A 21,589-nucleotide genomic window follows, 5' to 3' on the forward strand; every position below is an offset into this window, starting at 1 on the left:
CGGAAGTGGCGCATCATCTACTTCGGGAGTTGACGGGGTTCAGAAGCGACGATTTAGTGATTTGGAGTGAGGTCGAGAGTAAACTTGTTAGCTTGTTTTTTAAGCTTTAGTTATCTGATGAACTGTTAATATCTTACAGTAACATACCAGACATGTATTCAGTTCACTGTCTACACTTCATGTAGCAGAATAAATATGTGTCATGCAACAGTTGATTTTACATATTACAGTTCACTTGTTTGACCAATAGATGGCGCTGGTGTGTTTGTAATACCTGTAAGAAAATTGACTTGATTCAGTATTGCGCATTTTTCCGCTGGTGCGACTTATACCCCGTATAGTCCGGAAAATACAGTAATTCTGTTTTTCATTTTGGAATCAGGTATAGCAGCTTTAACAATGAATATTAAAATGCCTTATGTACAGTCAAAGTGATGCAGTATAGCAAATAACGTTTCTCAATCAGATAAATATTCTGCGAAGGAACAGATTTTGGCACATTTTAGGGACAGAACACTGACGTTTCCCATTTGTGTAATTATAATTTAGCTCGTCTTTTACAGACGGTTATCAAATGATGATGATGATGATGATAATGATGACAGCGGAATCAAAACACCAAACATGACCTGAACTGAGGTCTCAGTAAAAACTATTTCTGGCAGTCATGTGACCAGTCGCCTTCAATAAATGAAAAGGATGTTTTTCCTATATTTAAAAGTAGTTAAAGGGCAGTACCAGATTCAACACCTGCGCAGTCTGAACTATTTTAAACCTGGTCTATTTATGATCAAACGAATGGGTTTTTTTTTTATCCTTGTCACACCTTTTATACTGCAATGTTTACGCAACACTGATGAAATGTCTGTTTAAATAATGCAGGGTTGAGACACATCACAGCATCCGCTTTTTCATAGCAGTTTTTATACAAGTCTGAAAGTAAGTAAGTTTGACTAGGCCTTTATATTGTGGACGTAAAAAAGGGAATATGCTAATGACAAATTAGCCCCAAGGGGCCGTGCTGTCAAGCCAGACCAATGTGTTTGAGATAAGGAAAAGCAATGCAAAGCCTATTACCACAAAAAAGTCAAATAAAAAATGGAAATTGGATCAAAATAATGAAATAACATTCAGAATTTAAAGTAGTCATCCCTCAAGGCATTTAGTGACATCTCAGTAAAGACTGAAGTGCCTAGAGCAAAAGAGCTGTATCCATATACATTTTAGTTTAGGGGTAAGTATTTCATCAATTAAACAACAACTTCAAAACTCATATTTTGCAATGCTGAGTTCAATACAACCAAATATTGATTCTTTACTGCCTATGTGATTTATCTGTGTAATCTAGAGAAAACTGGCTCTCTATATAAAGGTGAGGAGTTTAATGCCATATTGTGGAACCCACCACTAGAAAAGCTACCTAGTGCACCTTTAAACAAATCTGGACCATTAAAGCTAAAAGAGTCACTCCAAACTGTAAATGAATAAATTTGTTATGAAAGACAAATTCATGAGCTGAGCCTAACACGTTAGCTGTGAGAGCAGACAGCAGAGAGAGTGGTGGTTTTGGTGAGAGTACATGCGTTTCTATGGAGGAGCAGAGCAGAGGCTGATGCATAAGTGTGACTTTTCACAGTGTAATGCGAGTGGTCGTGCCTGTAGTGAGAACGTCAGCTCCAGATCTGTCTCCATCAGGCCGCTGGGAGGGAGGATATACTCATTTGAACGCAGCAGACGCTTCGAGCCCTGCAAACACACAGGAAATCAGAATTTAGCCACAAGCAGGGATGTGTTACACAATTTAGAGATGTAACAAATCTAAAACTCACAGTACTATATTCTCCCAGTATTTACAATACTGAAGTAATACGATTTTCTTTAAAAATGTCCTAGCAAACCTTTAATTTAGCATTCTTCCCAGTGTTGTGATATTGTGGTTGCTGGTTATTGTTACAATCAATAACAGCAATGTAGTAGTATTGAAGTACTTGCTTTGTCTACTTGCTGTCACCCCAGAATAAGAACACAAGACCAAAAAGTGTTCAAATAAAGTCTATACTGCGATACCTATATGTGGCTCCTTGCTGACTGAAACAAACAGCATGGTTCCTCTTTGATACAAAACCACATTGGTCTACCATTGTTTATTTCTGAAAATACATTATGGGAAATGGAGTACATTTTCACTACTAGGTCCTCAAAGTTCACCTTATGCTGTAATAGCTACCAAATGATCACCATAGAACCTATTGCACACAATCAAGCCATATATTTGACTGTTAGCTCTTAAACACTAATCATTCAATCAGGTCTATTTCTGAGGCTGGCACAAGGTCCATTTGACCGAGAAGCCAAAGGATTTACGTATTTGTGGCACTGATTCAGTCCTCACAGTACCTGCCCTTAGCTTTTAGCAGGTTTGCCTTGGATTAAGTCGATCATGTTTCTCATCAAGTTACCATTTTAGCCAAGCAAATTCTTTTTATATTAAATCAGCAAGTGCATGTAGTGCTGGTTAAGTGTACAGACTAAGTGTACAGATTTAGGCCATATGCATGTGTTTTGTAATTACAGCAATTAAGAAACAAGGCTGTCAAAGATTCCTTCAGGTATGGAGTAAATTTGAAAGTTGAATTACTATCAGCATTACCCACATGGGGCCATAAAGCTATCCCGCCTCTGACATAATACTGTGGTGAGAAATGCCTGGATGGCTCGATGGGCACGATATTGGAGCTGCTAAATCTTGTAACAGACCTCGAGTAGAAAACATGGCACTGTGCTGTTGCTGAGCTATCAAAATAACAGACAGAAAGACATGGACCTAAGTCAAAAATCAAGAAAAAAACATTCGTATCAACAACAGAGTATGACTAAGTGAGTGTCCTGGTGTTTCGTTTAAAGGACAGAAAACAGGGCAATGCAAATGACAAAATAAGATTCAAGCACACAAGCTGTCAAGGCACTTGCAGAGATAAGGGAAAAAAAGCATTAAAAAACATAATCCCAATCCAAATAGTGGACAGTAAATACATTACTGGTCATTGTATATTAGAATATGTATAGTACCCAAACCTTGACTTAAATCAGGTTTATTTCCATTAGGTCAGTACCAGGCCAGTGAGGCTAGTTTTGTGATGTTTGCACTTAAATTCTACCTTTCTAATATTTCATCACAATAATGCTACTACTTTGGATTTAGTCACTAATAGAAATGATTAGGTTCAACATAAATTCTGCTTTCATATATTTCTTAGAAACATACAATGTAATTAATAGTGAAAACTGGCTCTGGCCGGCCCCCATCCGAATGTATGAAATCATCACATTTTAGAATCTGGAAACCACCAATAGGCTAGCAGAACTATGCTAAACAACAGCTATCCATGGCTTTCAGAATGATGTGAAATTAGAAGAGTTGCCATAGCAATTAACAATTTACTCTTGAATGGGAAAAAGTAATTAACTTAATTAAGGGAAAAATGACAAAAAAGTCAGAATATAAGCATTTAGTTGTTATAATTTAATAGTTACTGTTATTGTTATTGTTACAGCTTAACTGTGTATTGCAGATTTGATACCACTATATTTACATTTAGGGGAACGATATAGGGGACAGTTACAAACATGTTCACATCTGATTCCGGGAAGATGTTTAGCATGAGCCCTGAAATAGCAGATAGCCGCACATACCTGGCATATCAGCACCCCACAGACACATCTCGGTCTGCAGATAAAAATAAAGCTCTTTGACACATAAGCTGGTGTCAAAGCATCGCTGCTTTAATGTCTCCGAACCAAAGGTGTGACAGAAGACGCCACTGGCAATTAGCAGCACAGCCAGGGTGAAAAAACACCATATAAATCCTGATTATGAGAGCAGGAACTTTTATTTTTAGAATAAAAAATAGGAGAGGGATGAACTTGGATCACTTTGTTTGGCACTTTATTTTAACATGACCTGAACGTTATGGCAGCCCTCCACAGTCCATCAAATCTGTTGTTTTATAATGGCCAGTAAAATCAATGAGCTTTTTAACATTTACTTTCCCATTTTATGGATCTATTGGATTCTTTCTTCAAATATTTTTCTCTGACAATAAATGTTTGTAGCATTTCCATGTGCTTGATGTTTTTGTATTATTATCTAATTATGCATTAAATATGTGTAAACTCTTCTTTTTCTACAATCATACCATAGACTGTGTATATAAATGGATGTAGTTAACCTGCTAGCCGCCGCAATCCAAATAGGAAGTGAACGTGAGCAATCTTCCAGCTCTATCAACTCTGGTGAGCCTTGTCATTTTGGTCTTAAAATGTCTGCATTAACCCATTTGTATGAACACTAATAACAGACAAATCAGGAGCCCTCTTTCTCCGAGATCACTCCTGCTAGCGTTCGCAACAGCTTTGATTGACAGGGTTGCTAAGTGCCCACTCCATGCTAAACAGGAGGTACAGGCGGGAAGGGACACGTTACTGTCATCAGCCTTGCTATGGATTGGCTGTTTGGTTGCTAAGACACTCACAATCAAAATTGCAAATATGGAAGTCGGCTCCAAATTCAGCTCTGTAACTGCTAGCCTCGATGAGCTTCATTTGGCTTGAACTGAACGCAATGGGTGACGTTACATTCCCTTAGCACACTTCTTTATACAGTCTATGGTTTATGCAGGTTTAGGATTTTTTTTTGTTTTATAATCTACTGCACAAAGGAAAAAGCATCATAAAAACTGCCATCTTATCTGTCATCAGTTGTGATTTTCTTTTTTATTATTCCTCAGTTGACATTTACAAGCTGCTAAATTATTATCTTTATTTTTACATTTTGTGGTGGAGGGTCTGTCACCTGCTTGTCTCATGAAAATGCTGTTGCTTTGCCTGGAATGTTCCACAGTACGGTACAAATGCATTTAATTTATCCAATAAAAGGTGCTTTTTATTGTCAAAAAATACAGGTCTCCAGGGAGACATATGCCATTCTGTGGAACGTTCCAGGCAAAACAACATCTCCAAGGAGATTAGAAGGTTTAGACTCCTCCACCTAAAAAGTATGTAAAGCCCCTATAATGATTTTTATTGCACATAACAGTAACTTGGAACTTCAGTAAATTATTGGAGAAAGGACTCAATCTCATGTTGCTAAGGCAGGTAAAGTGGCATCTGTGCTTCAATCTAACCCCAAGTTCATAAATTGTGAAGGAACCATTATGCTATATCTAAGTACTCTGATCATGCCATTGTTCTGAAGTTGTCTCAATAGGTTGTGATGAAATAAACTGCAACTGCAATAGATGAATGCAGTTGTATTCACTACCCAACTAGCAGACTCTACTCATGTGAAGGATGCGTCGGGAGTAACTTGTTGTAGAGTGTGTCAGTGCGATGCTTGTTTTGCAACAGAAAAGAAAAGCTTCATATCAGGCTATGTGCAGCGCTACACAAAGACGCCTTGTATACTGCCTTTTCCCTTCATGCTCTGGGCCTGGTGCAATGAATCACAGCACAAAGGCAGAGCACTCTCCAACTGCCTCACATGCACCAACAATACAGAGGCTGGAGAGGAGGGCTGCACTCAGTGTCCTCTGCCCCCCTCCTCTGTCCCCCTCTCAGCTCCCCTCCTCTGCTCCACTCGCTCTGTCCTCCTGGCTGATACAATATCCTTCTCGCTGATACAAGCCGGTCTTTTCTAGGGCCGGATGGGGAACATTGTGGACACGCTACTCTAATGAACTCTCCAACTGTGAGAAAGAACATATTTGTAAATCAAAAGACATGGGTTATATAGACTTACATAGTAGTACATCATGCACAATATATATTTTTGAAAAAATTTCATCTCAAAATTCAAAAGTATGTTGTTGTTATATTCTATGGCTTATGTACTTTAAGAAAACAAGAACAATGAACCCTCAATTTCCTCATAATTATTCCAAAACAAAGTTACAGATGGCTCTCCTCAAGCTACTTTGAATCTGAGGCAGGCCACACAACTAGATGTGAAAAATGAATAAAAATTCACTCTCAGTAGTGATAAAGAAATTAAACCGATAATTAACCAAAATTTCTCAACTACAAAACAAAGCTATAACCCCTCATATTTTTATTGTCTAACATATGACCAGCCTTGCCTTAGAAAATTGTCAAAAGCAGAACTAGCCCCTCCCCTGCTCTTTCAGTGCCGAGAGGAAATGGCTTAAGGTCAGGACAAGTGAAATTGCATTAAAGGAGCTTTAGGCGTCGGAGGCTTCTACTGCCCCCAAACACAGCTCTACATAATTGGATCATATTTAAGTGTACGACCACTCGGGCTAAATGAGCACTGCATGCCTCCTTCACTCTCCCTCTCACACAAATGCTTGGAAACAACCCCGGGCGCAAAGCAAAGGAATAAAAAATGCATACTCAGGTTCTGCATGTGTAGCATTGGGACAAACTGTGCAGCAAACGAAGCAGATAATTATACAACCCAGCTACAAAAAGGTGGCATACAGTGAAATTATACATACTTGGAAAGCTCAAAGAAACATTTAACACTTACACTAAAAAATAAACTTGATTTTCATGGAAAGTTAACAGCATCATGTTACTAAAATACTTGATGATCAATTTTGATACCAAGGAAACAATGTCTTCTCCATGTGAGATTGACAGGCAGATCGGTGCTCCCTTATAGATAGGGTGAGGAGCTCAGTCACACGGGAGTTCAGAGTAAAGCCGTTGCTCCTCCACGTCGAGAGGAGTCAGCTGAGGTGGCTCGGGCATCTGTCCTGGATGTCTCCTGGAGGAAATGCATGTCCCACTGGGAGGAAACCCCAGGAAAGACCCAGGACACGCTGGAGGGACCAAGTCTCTCGACTGGCCTGGGAACGCCTTGGGTCCCACCAGAGAAGCTGGATGAAATGTCTGGGGTGTGGGAAGTCTGGAAGTCCGTGCTTAGACTGCTGCTCCCACGACCCAGCCCCAGATAAGCGGAAGAAAATCGATGGATGCATGTAATTTTCAACATAAAATAATTGCAGATTTTTTATAGTGATTTTAGTGATTTTTTTTCACAGTATTGCTAGTTTATTTAGTACTGATTAGATTTGACAATATATGAAACAATTTAAATTGTTAAGGCAGTAAATGTTCCCAATCCATTCACTGTTTTCCTGTATAGAATAGTATATGGTTTGAGCCTTTGTGTATGTAAAACAAAGATCCTGCTTTTATATGCTACCTATGACATATAATTTGAATACAGCTATATTTTCACATTTATGTTGTCCCAATTATCAACTTTTGGAACGTAACGTATTGCTGCCATAACTTCACAATATGCCTTTTCTGTCCTTATGAGAATTGAAAACCACTAAAACTACTCCTTTGTAAACATACTTTACAATAAGCTTTACTTATTTTGGGTTTAGTAATATTTGACTGTCCTGGATTGTTTGGGGTGACCCAGGTGTCTCCATGGTGACCGACAGCAAATTTCCCAGGGAACACAGAACCTCCGTGAGACTTTAAACTGCCATTTTGTCCGGGCCAAAGAGAGTTCATTACCAGACTGTGAGAGCTGAGAGACACTTACCCAGATGAGACTGGGACGAAGGTTGCATCTTAAAAACAATCTAATGATATGAGACTGTGTGAGGCTCGCCATTCAGATAAAACACTTTTGTCTTGTATTCTTTGCAGTGAAGTATACGGTTCAGCCCGGGACAAGTCTGTTGTTTTTGAGTATCTATTACAGAGGAGCAATTTGGTTTTCAAGATGAAGCAATATTTTTCCTACAAATAGGAGAGACTTTTCACATGTAGGCCTTTCTACTTTATGCGGCCATGTCTTATTTTACATCAGCAATAACATAGTACAACTGTTGTTGGAGGTAAACAATGCACAGATATGTATAATATTTAATATTAATATAATATTATTATTAATATAAGCATAAGACTTTATATCATACAATAGCAATATGGCAATTTTTATTTTTTAGAGGAGGGTGGACCGAGACACATTTTCCAGATGAGAAGAGACACGAGATTGGGTCCATAATGAGACCAAACAAGATTTCGACATTATTGATGATAAATAAATTCTGTGGTTCAGTTCAGAGTTTTGGCCTCACCATTTTGATTTATTTTGTTTAACATTTTTGCTGTCATTGTAGCATTGCTCTTTGGAACTACAGCTTCTCTTTTTTGTCCAAGGTAAACAAATGGGGGAAAAAAATCTCACAAGATCATTTTTCTCTTGTGTGCACAATCTTGTGGCAATATTGTCTCACGAGATCTTGTCCCACCTCTGTTGAACAGACTGATTAACCCTGTTGAGCAAGACCACTTCCTCAAAGACAAACAACTTTTGTTGAATTGTATTAAAGGTATGACAAAAGCAAAACACTAACAAACTGGTAAACATGGTAAATGGTCATGGTTTTCTACCTTCAAGGCACTCAAAGCATTTCACCTACGCAAACATTCATATATCACACAATGACATGGAATCCTAGGGTAGATTGATCCACCAATCTGTGTAGATCTGACCACACTACCAATGATGTTTATGTCAGGATCGGGATTCGAACCGCCAACCTTCACGTGGTCATGGTAAATCGACACATTTTGAATATAACACTTTTCCACCTTCACACACACATATTCACACAGCAGTGTATGCAGACACTGGGAGGGAGAAGATTTAAATGTCTTACCAAAACACACAATGACAACATTCATCTGTGGGAGCTGGAATCGCACTGCCAACATGTGGGTCAGTGGATCTGACTGCTCTACCAACATTTTTAGGTCGAGAGTGGGATTTGACCCACCAGCCTTCAGACCAGAACACAAACACTGTATCAACTATACCCTTGCAAACTAAATGGCAAAAATCTGACATTTATCTATTAAATAGCCTGTAACAACACTAATAACCTGACTCTTTAAAATGAACATAGCACCAGTTGATTATTACCAGAAACAAAATTATATTAGAATGGCTATTAGCTGACATCAACTCTCAGTCATAATAAAAATCACTATTGTCTCTCTTCCTACATACAAGCCTTAACCATCTCCATACCACTCTATACTGTACAGAAGCTCTTCAAATCCAACCTGCTACAAATTACATTTAATGCCCCACTTCAGAGTAGAGCCAAGCAGAGCCTGTCCTCCGGCTGCTCAGAGAAATGCAGGATTTCACGCTTCGCACACAACATGGATCCCTCTGCTACACTTGGATGGCTGCTCGCATCTCCTATGACGGCAAAGGGGGAGGCAGCTAGTTTGTATTGAAACAGACTCAGCCAGATGTGCATAATACTTCAATTAAGATGCACAATAGGAATTACAATACTGAGAGTCTAGAAGGAAAATAGTTAATGAACATGCCATAGGAACATGCAGCTAGTCTTCAAAGCAACACCTCTTGATTTATTAAAATGTCAAAGGATCCTATTGGAACAAGGCTTGATGTATTTGCATGTTTGTCTCATTAGAAAGACGCTTAGGACCAAATCAGTACATCTGCAAAACATATTACACACAATACATGTTTAATTACAACAACAGGGAATAGAGCTTTTATGATTAAACAGATGATCACTGTGAAGCTAATTTTAAATATAGCATACAGCATTCATTAGAGTCTAGATTGATGCTGCTTGATTTCCACACTGGCTGACAAGCATTCACTCTCGCCCACTTTGAGAAATGTTTGTCATAATAACAAAGTTTAATGTGCGATAAAGTTCGATGTGTTGCTGAAGAAAATACAGACAATAAACAATAATACTGAAAGAAATTTATGCCACTGACACAAAAACTCTTAAGCAGAATTATCCCTAAACAACTATTATAAATGTTTAATATGATTACCGGTAAATAAACAGCAGAATGAGACACTTTCTTTCTATAATGAGTCAAAAGTTATTTATTCAACCGTCTACAGCTCAAATCTTATCGTAGTACGTTTGAGTCGTACTTGCTCATATTTGATTTCAGTTTGTCTAACTCCCACAACACATTACAAAAATATCTATGCTACTACAAAGACTTGATTTGCAGTATAGAAATAAAATTATTAAATGATGCACACAAAATATCAAACATACTGTGTGTATTCCACAGTGAAAATCAGAACATTTTTTTCCTATCTGGAGAATATACCTGCCCTAGTTTCATTTGTGAAGCATTAGCTATGTGCGATTTACATAATATCACAACCTACAGATAAATGATGTGTAAAACATGTTGAGCCCGGCCGTGTAAATCGCATTATTATTATTAAAGTGAGAGCACAAATCCTTCTAGAGGTGCTAATGCCAGTCTGCCATTTCCTGCACCTGGGTGAGTCACCAGAGCTTCCTGTGCTGCAGCTCAGAGCCGTTTTTATCAATCGTGGAGATTAGATGAATGCTTTTGTCATCGTCAAGGCAACCAGCAGCCCCTAGTCCCCCATGCACAATGCGTCATGCGGATTTCAAATATATTGCAACTCTGCAATGCTACAGACCAGAGAAATTAAAATACTAAAATGAATGTAATTATGTACATTTATTAGGAGGTAAGGGTGTCACGATATGAAATCATGACCAAAAAAACTGACATCCTTCATTTTCTTTAATTTACAAAACCATATGTTACCATTCCTCTAGCATGTGATTCAGTAATTATAAAGAAAAGCTATTGTTCCTGTTTCCTCTGAAGTATCATGGCTTGGTTTATCAGTTCTCCATAACTGAGTTTTACTGTGGTCTATGTTTTAACCCATCCCATTTTAAACCACTTTATATCAGTTTAGGTTTAAGTACAAGACCAGATTTGAATTATTTCTACAATATCATACATGAGTAATAAACTGGCCCAGAGATCAAGAGCTAGATTGTAAAACGTGTAAAAAGTGCAATTAAGTACTAAATACTTGTGGTTTGAAATTTGCATTGGAGAAAATAAAAAGGAACAACATTTCCATGGAAACAAGGAGACATGGAGGCTGTACTCCATGTCAAGTAAGAGTCAGGTTTGTGGAGATGCAAGCTCACTCACAGTAAGAAGGCAACAAAATAATTCCAATCTGTAAAAAAACATGCTTTTATTTCGGTAAATGCTTTGGCTCAAAAGAGACACAGTGGGGTTTTATATGTTTTTGTTGGACATGCAAGAAGTCAAATTACAATAGTTTATTGTATATCTATTAACATTTCCACCTCTGTTTTGACTCAGTCCCCATAATAAACATAGAATAAAGTCACTCACCTGGATTTTGACAGCTATCGATAACGAGTTGAGTTCTTTATCCAGCTCTTTCAGAACCACCAGTTTTTTCAGTGTGAGAGTGCAAAGCCTGCAAGGAAGAAGAGAGAGAAAAAAAGGAAAAGTGCATTAGTGGCTTGCTTTAAATAGTAAAATAAGCCCTTTGAAGGTGAATGGGGCATTTCAAAGTGGCAGGTATTCATTGCTGTCATTTCTGCCGCTGGCTTTGGTCTGCAGATGAGCGGTGATTAAACACTTGAATAATCAGATCATTCTATTGTGTTTGCACAGAGAGCTGCCCACTGTCAGTGCAGAGTCTGTGTCATGTGAAAGTGCAATACGAAGCCAATCAGACTAACTATAAAGAGATAAGTGCCTTTGATTCAGACCTGGGTCAGATAGCTCTGGATCACTGATTCTTCACACCAGCAATAGCCTCAAGAAATAGGCATCTTTTAAATACGCAGGTTTAATTCATGATGTTGAATTGAACTTTAATTCAAGTTCAATTCAATTTATTTTATTTATATAGCACATTTAAAAACAACATCAGCTACCTGAAGTACTTCACAAAAAAAACAACAAAAAAAATACAGATAATACAATACAAAGAAGAATAAAACACCTAGATATCCTTTCTAGCTAGTATTAAATGCCAGGGAGAAGAGATGGGTTTTCAGTCTAGTCTTAATCTGTGCAAAAGACTGAGAGGATCTGACAGGCAGAGGAGGCTGTTCCATAGTCTGGACACTGCCACAGAAAAGGCGCTGTCAAATAAAGAGGGCAGACATTTTAAAAAAAAAAATAGCTTGATAATATAGTTACATTGTCAATTTAAAGGTCAAATCAGCTCCATATCTGCAAAGCACTTTCAGCAGACTATAACAAGACAATGCATTATCTTATTTCATAATTTTGACAGCTTTATTTTAACACATGCAATATATATAGCGATAAGTCTTCTTGGCTCTGTCCTGATGAAACCTTATGTCCAGCAAATGACTGTACAAGAAGTCAACAACAACTCCTGAGCCAAGTGCAGTCCACTTCCTCCTCCTGACCCAGTTTTCCGTCAGACTGTAGCTGCGTTAAAGTGTGATACGAACAGAGCTGCGGACTGAGAGAGGGAGAACAGAGGAGGAGAGAAAGAGAGAAAGAGGAGAAAAGAAAGGAGAGAAATATAGATGGAAGGATAGAGGAGAAGCTGAAGGCGAGGAGAGAGGAGGAAAAAAGGATGAATAGGATGGAGAGTAGGACGATGTAGAAAATGTGAGGAGATGAGGGAGAAGGAGAATAGACAGTGAAGAGGAGGAGAGCAGGAAGAGTGTGAAGAGAGAAGCGAGAGAAGGAGGAGAGAGAGATGAGATGAAGAGGAGGAGAAAATCAGAGAGGAGACAAAAGGATGAGGCAAGGACAAAGAGATGAGGAAGATGAGAATGGGGAGGAAAAGGATAAGAGAAAGGAAAAGAGGGGGAAAGAAGGGGTAAAGAGAAGAAAGACACGATAATGAAGAGGGCAAGGAGGAAAAGATGACAGAAAGAGAGGAGGGAGAGGAAGGAGAGGAGTAGAAGATAAAGAAGACAAAAATGGAGGGAGGAGAAGAGAAAAATACACAGATAAACAAACATGTCTTCTTCTCCTCCACAGCTGTGCAGAGACCTCAGCCCAAGACTTCCTCCAGTGACTCGGTCTGTAAGCACTTTGGTGATAATGGAGCGAGACTATTGTAAACACCAAACAAAGACTGGATGTGATTCATTTATGTAAGTCTCAGAGGTACAACAAATGACCCGAGACTTGACATGGACAATATTATGAAATCCCACAATCAAAACAAGAACATGCATTTTGATCAGGGCTCACTGCATCCATCAGAAATCAACTCATAACAAAAAGTAACAACTTCTGAAAACAACTTCAGGCAACTACCCAAGGGGGACCAGATTTTCAGAATTCAAAACTGGGACACACCCGGGTTGGGATGGGTTGGTATAAATGAAATTATGAAAAGAGTGCCTAACAATGTCCATTCCCGACAGTTTATAATCTGAGGGATTTCTGCCAGTGCATTTTTATGCTAATTTCCAGGCAAGGTTTTGTGTATTTTAGCTAAACAAATGACAATATATTCACTTCTTTACCGTTGTGTGGTATCAAATTTGTCAAAAATGGGGACACCTGGGACATTTGTCTAAAACTGGGATAAATCAACGGTTTTGGATAAATCTGCTGAGACAGGGGACACAAGGCTCAAAACTTGGGCTGTCCCAGGCAAATAGCAGCATCTGTTATGTTATATATTAGGTGGAACAATAATTTCTGGGGGTCAATATTTATCGTGGGTACTTTTTCTTTGTAGTACTGGGAAATTTTGGGGTTATTTCTGTTTCACAATGAGCTTTGAGCTGTAGAAGGTTGAATTATAAACTTCTATGACTCATTATAGATAGAAACTAATTACTTAAGTGTTGCATTCATCCATTTATTTTTTTGCAGCTCATATTTTTTTTAACAATATTGTACATTTAGAATACTTTTTGGGGCATAATTCAGCTTTATGGTTTGGTTTCGATATTATTGTTTCTCATCTACATTTACTACAACAATATATCACACTTCAAAATGTGTTACTACACCCTAAAAACCAAAAGCTGTTTACTACAATTGGCAAATATTTGATGTTTTGGTGCTTCTAAATAAGTGACAAAAATTCAAATTGGGATTTTAGACCTTTTCAATACTAAATTATTGCAAGTATTTTTCAAAAAAGAAAAAAATGCTGTCTTTACAGAGAGCAAATTTAAAAAAAAAAATCAAAATGGTATTCGTGTTTGTGTCTTATATTCAACAGATTGTTCAAAATCCACTACACAGCCCAGATCTGAACAGCCAATAGACCATACAGGCAGATGCATGAGAGAGAGTTGGGTGGCATTTGATTTGTGGATGTTTCTGCTCTAACGTGGATAAAATGCATTCTGTACTTTATTGTTTGCTGGACACACATTGAATTTTAAAGCATCCTTGTAACATTTTTCCAGTGTTTGTCTGTAAAGAGTGAGTGCATACGCAGGGTCACATTGCGGGTGGCTGGACGCTGCTTGAATAACCAATACACTGATCTATTTTGGGCTGTGGGAATGAAGCGGTCAGTGATGGAGGAGCTCGGACAGGCTGGGCTCAAGCCTTATGCTATGAGGATGAGTCACCGGACACAGAAGGAGAAGGAGAGAAAGGAGACAGGAGAGAGAGCGGGGAAGGGAGGGGAAGAGAGGGCATGAAAAGAGATGAGAGGAGAGAGGGGGAGAGAGGATGGAGACGGGGAAGAGCGAGAGAGGATAAGGATAGAGAGACCTGGAGGGCAAGGAAGAGCATCAGAGAGACAGGAGGAAAAGAGACAGGGGGTGCGAGGATAGGAAAATATAAAAGGAATGAAGAAAGAGATGAGTGGGCAGGACAGAGACAGGAGTGAGAAAAAGAAAAAGATGAGAGAGGTGAGAGAGAGAGAGCAAGAGAGAGAGAGAGAAGGGAGAAAGTGTTGATGCTTTCGCAACATCTCAGTCCCAGAGCGGCCATTGGACCAGGATCCACATGTAATTAAAAAGGCTGGAGGCACCGAGGGTCGCCACAGGAAGCACCAGGGCTTATTATTAGACCAAGGTGTGATTTCCGCTGCAGCCTACACCATTATTGTGATGTGAAGCAAACAGGACTATTATATGGCACTTTTAATATCACATTGTCAACTTTCAACAACCATATTGGGAAAGTACACCCACATAATCAGTATGATAAAACAGAGACCCTGGGGTCAAGAAAGTCATGTTTTCAACTTGATGTAACCGATAACAGCGGGGTTTCTTTGTAGTTCAGCAAAATGTGGTTTCTCTGTGTTTATCTGTGTTTTCCCCAACACAGATTTGTAAAAGAAGCTCTTATAATCAGAATAAAACCACTGCATGCCCTCTTCTAACTATAAAGTATTTTATTATCTAAGGACCAGGAAATGTGATGTCAGGATGCTAGTTGTTTTTAGCTATACCACAAGGGCAAAACTCTGCTCTGGTCACTGAAAGTTGTGAAACGCTCTCAGGAAGAAATTCAGGCACAGCACCTTTAAAATTGTTATGGGGGGAACACTGGAGGTAAATAACACATCAGCCTTATGTGCTTTTGAATGGGGTTTGGCCTGTCTTAACTCTACAGGAGAAATCTAGTCGTGTAAATCCAGTTCAAAATAGAAGCTCACAGAAGCCCCCTCTCAAAAAAGAGCATTAATCTTTCATTTTGGCGTGTTATTCCCACTCGGAGCAGCAGTGCCTGGGGCGGGATGAGGGCTCGTCCCTGTGCCAAAAATACAGTATTATCATCGGCTCAGCGCAGGGAAGGCCTAGTAGGCGGGACTCTACCAGACAGCTGAATATTTCTGTGAATGACTAAAAAGAAGAGATAAGATGAATTTTACATGTTCTGCTGTGTCCCACTTGATAAGAACCACACACAAAATGCACAAAGATATTTTAAAGGCCAGTATAGTGTATTCTACTGTTGGCAACATCCAGTAAGTTTTCCCAGAAAAAGCTGCATTTTAAAAGTCCTGTATTATGCTAAATCAACTTTTTGAGCTTTTAGTAATTTTATATTTCCTCATCAAAACATACTGCACTTGTGCTTTGTTTCACTCCCATATTTGAGTACATCATTCACATTAATGCAGTTTCCTTCTCCAGAGCTCAGTTACGCCTAATCATTAGTACTAATATAGAGTATGCACATCCATACTTCACTAATTTGATTCAGATTATTTCAGCGAGCTGCTACTGCTTTAGCCTCAATTGAACATCTTTACCCAACCACTCGCCCTGTCATGACACACATTTTGAAGAACAATATCTCTACAGTGAAATATTGTGATAAATGATAATATTGAAACTACTTTATGCCACTAATTAAGATTTAAATAATGCAAGATAATCCCAACCATTTTTTAACAGAGTGTTTCATTAAAAGGCATGAGCTGCGGAACAAATAGAGCAGAATGTGCCAATAGATAGCCATATAATTATAATTCATATAATTCACTCTTTCACAGCTCAACATATATTGAATAAGTCGCTATAACTGAACAACTGATTAGAACAGATTTTTCTTATACTAAATAGAAGGTAGTGACATCAACAAAAAAATAGACTGTTACTAAGCCACAAACGCTCACAATAATGTACTGTACTCTTGCCAAAAAAGCAGTTTGCAGTATAAAAGTAAGTCAAATTCATGGACTCCTCCATATTTTTTGTTGAAGAAATGACTGACATCCCATTTTACAAAGGTATTTTTAAATTTCATATGAATAATATGTGTCTGCTATCTGCCTAGCTGCTAGACACAGACATTTGTTTACCGTTACTGTTTTCTACAAGGGCAAACAAAATGTAATGTTTAGTACATTTTCTGAAATTACAATATTAGCAAAACTATTACCACAGTACAATTTTAAACTATTTTGATGTGTGATAAAACAAATAATGTAAAGTCATTGCAAGATATTCTTGTCATCTAATCTAATCTCTACATTTCCAGCTCCTGTTGCTACGCAGAGCCTAATATGCCCTTTATGCAGTGTAAAATGCATAATGTACCCTGAAGCAAGCAGGTGCCATCTCACACAGCCGTGCGCCATATAGTCCATTAGCACGGCCTTGTCAGTCACTGTAGCATCACTAACACTGGATCTGCTTAGCCAAACCAACCAAAGCCCATTACTTTACATTCTCTCTCTATTTGAATCTATAGACAACATTTATTATGGCAGCATTACTATGGAAATCAATACAACAGACATAGGGAGGAATGCCATTAGTTCTAGGTTGAACATGTGATAATGAGGCAAATTGTGCCATGGAATAAACATTGCTTGAATTGAATTGAATAATACTAGTAAAAATACACATCAGACAGATGAAGAGAATATCATGGGTTCAGTAAAAATGTGACAATAAAATTAAATTTGAACATAGAACCTAAAAATTACAAATATAAAAAAATGTAAATACATCGACTACTATAGAAAAAAAAAAAAAAAATTCTGTAGCCAAGTGATGCAAGTCTGAAATGAATTAATACATTATAAGAATCAACTGACCAATCAAATGCATGCTGAAATATAGAAAATTTGCTTGGGTGATTCCATAAGGTTTCCACTTAAAAAAATGTCATCCTATGTGTTGTGGGAAACAATATTTAAATAAGCAAAACAATAAACACTATGTGAGAGTATGTACTAGCATGCAATAACCAAATGAGTCTACACTACATCCTTTTGCGCCGCATTATCAGTGCTCGACAAATACAAGTCCTTATCAGGCTGTGCACCCAGACAGACAAACTGTGGTCAAATATTTGGTTTGAGATAAGAACCCTGTGATTGTGACCTACGACATGGACCATTATCTTATCACTACAACAGAGGCAGATGCATTCAGACACATTCAGAACTTTCACTGCTATAAACGTCAAATGAATCACTGCTGATAGAAAGAAAAATACACATGATCTAAGCAGCAATTCACCTGAGTCAACACACACACCTGGTCCTGAGTCAGTGTCAGTCATGGTGCAATCAGATCCCAGCCTGTCCTTAAAAAAGGTTAAGTTCATGTGTGAAGTCATAATGGCAAATATTTTTGTCAGAGTCCCGAGTTGACAAATACAGGGAACTAGAAAAATGGTTACTATTGCTGTACACAAGAAAATTATTCACATTTTGATGATGATGTAACTTCTGGAATTTCCTACTCCATGGCACTCCCTTGGACAAATCTGTGACACATTCATGCGTGCAAAGTGGATGAGGTGTCTTGCTCAATGGCATCAAGAAGTTAAAAAGGATTGAAAATAAAATGATGTAACCTAAAACATATTTTCATTAACCTTAATAATAGACAAACTTAATTAGAACTGAGAGGTCAAGAAATTACAAGGGGAAAGCAGACAGACATTAAACAGTCTTAAAATATGCATTAAGACTAGGGTTGTTCTGATACTGATACTAGTATTGGCAAAAGCTCTGATACCACACGTTTTTCAGGTATCGTATCGGTGGGTACTCAGACCAAATCACCAATTCAATACCACTCTATAACTCTATATTTTCCATAATGAAGACCCACAGATGTGAGCCCTGGTGCTAATGCCCAGAGCAGGTTAAATACAGACTGTGGAGGCTCTGCAGACACTTAAAACACGCTAATAATAACAGAAAAGGCATTTGGGTTACCTCTTTGATACCTTCATTTAGCCTTTGGTGTGGACAATGAACTTAGTTAAATAACTACAGAGAGTGCAGCCAACACCAGCGCTAACACAGAGTTTGTTTACTCTGCATAATTAGCCATGTGCTCCGAGGATGAGTTTCATTTTACAAGCCTCAGTGTTGTTTTTATGCTCGCTCTGTGGTAGAAAGTGACCACGTAGAAAAGTAAAAGTGCTTAAATCAGCCCAACTTATCATCAAGACCATTATACATTTGACACTTTATTCCTCAAAATCGCATTCATTCTTGTAGCTTTAGACTTAGATTTTTGCTCTTTTACTTCACTTTCTTCACACTATGCAGTATTGGACTGATATTGGCGAGTACACTAAAGCAGGCATCGATATCGGATCACTCTTTTTAGGGAGTAACTTGCTATTGTTGAGGAGAGCTGTACAGTGGGCTCAGGTGAAGCCCAATCAATGGCAGGTGGCTTGTGATAAGATGGACAGGAGCTAAAGTCAAGGGTTAATCCATAACTTAGCCTTTCTGTGACCTCTGAAACACTGTTCATATCACCAAGGGCTTCAACAAGTCTCAACTGGCTCGACTTCAAACTGCAGTGTGTCCTAGTTTCAGATTTGGTCCTGTGCAAAGTGATACACTCAAACAGCATTCAATATATGGCAGCAAGATACATCAAAGCATTTATGAAGACAGTGTAAGCCCTGCATTTCAAATTAGAAACTCACCTCCCCAGATTCTCAATCTATAGAAAATGGGAGTGCAAAAGCCTTTATTTTATTCTGGGGATTAGGTTTGTCAAAAGAACTGAAAATCAGAAACAAATCGATGGATATGAACCTTTCCTGAATAGCTTTAGAATGATTGTGAGCTGTATCAGAACAAGTATAAGGCCACATATACCAGTATACACATATATGGGACATATATAAAGCCACATGGTAATATAAAAGAAAGTACTATGGTTTAATGTTGAAAATAATATTCTATTGTCTATATAAAGAGTGTTTTTTTTTAATCATCGCCATTGCATATTCCTTGGATGAGCAGTGAAATGTCTTCACTCCTACAACTTTTCATCCAGTTGACAGATTAATATGAATCTGAAGGACTAATTTTTGCTTCCAACACTGTCACTAATATACATTTTGAAAAGTTACCCTTTTACTGTGACCAGAATAATCCCAATTATTGATCAATTTCTCTATCTTTCATAAAACTAGGCCAACTGCAGCCAGACGCATCCATTAACAAATCTGCTTCTCCTCTAAAAGGGAATATTTAACAACATTAAATAATTTAGGCTTTTCCGATAATTCAGCCGATGTTTTGGCACATTTTCCAAAAAACAGCAGGGGTTTGTTGTACAAGAGAATAAATAGAACGTCATATAAGCAACTCTTTATTTATACAAAGACGATTCTGGTAATGATTGGGTGTCAATAAACAACATGGAGAGCTAGACACTTCAAAGCTATTTGTACATGACGTTCAGGCATCCAAGTGTCCACAGGGCTGCTATTTGTGGAGCACTCTGGAGATAGCAGCATCTCCAGTAACTGTGATAAGACACACTTAGGCTGGAGAGCTTACAAAGAGATGGAAAAGCACGTCTGCCTGATAATGAATGGAAATGAGCCTTTGTCTGTTACGCAACTGGATAATAACTAGCACTAGTGTCTTCACAATTCTGAGAAACAAATACCTTCCTCCTTCCAGGCACAAGTTGATTCTTATAGCTGTTGATATTATGAATCATACCAACAGTGTTTTCATACACAATAGAAAAGATGTGTCATTATAGGCGTCAAAAGGCTTGTGGTTTGAATGCCACTCTTGACTTAAATATCACTGATTGAGTGGTCAAATCTACTGACCCATAGGTTGGTAGGTTCCAGTTCCCACAGATGAATGCTGTTGTTGTGTTCTTGGGCAAGTGTCTGTGTATAAATGTCTGTGTGTGAATGGGTGAGTGGTTCCTTGCCTTGAAGGTGGAAAAGCAACATATAAAAATGTCTCCATTTACCATTGTTAGGCCTGTCACAATGACAAATTTTGAAGTGTATTATATTACTGTATATAGATGATAAACAATAATACTGAAACCAAACCATCAAGCAGAATTATCCCTCAAAAGGTATTCTAAATATAAAAAAATTAACTACAATAAAGAAATAACAGAATGCAACACTAAAATCTCATCATAGTACAGAAAATGTCCCACTTGTACAAAGAAAGAGCACCACAATAAATATGGAAGGCCAAAAATGATGGTTCCTTCTATTATGTATTGAATGATAAATTGATATAGTAATTATCGTGACATTATTGTTATGCTACAGCTGCTGTAGTATCAATTCCTTATTGATATCAAATAACATCAAGTAAAAATGTGTTTGGTGCTATGTTTATTTTATTTATGTGGCACACTTTGGTCTGCTGAAGTTGTTTCTAAATGTGCTATATAAATAAAATTGAACTAAATGGAATAGTATACTGAAAGTGCTTGTCACTCAATTTCAGTGGGTGATCCATTAGGAAAATAAAATTCTTCCAACCAAAATGTCCAGTTAATTAATAGAGAGTATTGCAAACATTGTACACAGACCATTTCAATTGCCAAAGCCGATGTATTCTTATCACCTATAAGGCTGTATGCCATCAAAAGAGCGGCCTTCCTATTGAATCAGCTGCAGCCTGAACAAAACCACACTTTAGTCAGTGGTTTTCCGTGGTCAGCACTCTCTGTGTTTTGCCCATAGCCTGGATGGATCAGTGCGCTGCTATGGTGCAGGGACAAAGCAGAGGAAGTGATGTAACCAGGTTTTTGAATGGCAAGCCCAATGTTTGCTATGTGCTGGGGGCTTCACTGGTGAAAAAAAAATGTACTTCAGAGGCTGTACTTGAATGCTTTTACCTTCTTTTAATAAGTCTACACGCAACATGGTGAGTGTAGGCATGTCACAATAATAATAATAACTACATTGGCTTATAATAGAAAGACAACCAACATTTTTCAGACTAAATACTACTTTGCAGTAGTAGGATTATTGTTCTTATCTT

General features: G+C 38.1%; 1 protein-coding gene across 2 annotated transcripts in view; it reads right to left on the reverse strand.

Annotated features, from left to right (window-relative positions):
* The window catches only part of zmp:0000000755 (phosphofurin acidic cluster sorting protein 2), an 82,753-nt gene that overhangs the window by 36,452 nt on the left and 24,712 nt on the right, over positions 1–21,589 (reverse strand). For both annotated transcript variants that reach the window (XM_033979659.2, XM_033979661.2), the window contains exons 2-3: positions 11,254–11,341; positions 1,657–1,746 (exon numbers count right to left, since the gene is read on the reverse strand). In XM_033979659.2, coding sequence (XP_033835550.1) covers positions 1,657–1,746; positions 11,254–11,341 — 178 coding nt within the window. The remainder of the gene's footprint in view (positions 1–1,656; positions 1,747–11,253; positions 11,342–21,589) is intronic.

The sequence above is a fragment of the Periophthalmus magnuspinnatus genome, chromosome 15 (assembly GCF_009829125.3).
Source record: "Periophthalmus magnuspinnatus isolate fPerMag1 chromosome 15, fPerMag1.2.pri, whole genome shotgun sequence".
NCBI classification, from domain to species: Eukaryota; Metazoa; Chordata; class Actinopteri; order Gobiiformes; family Gobiidae; genus Periophthalmus; species Periophthalmus magnuspinnatus.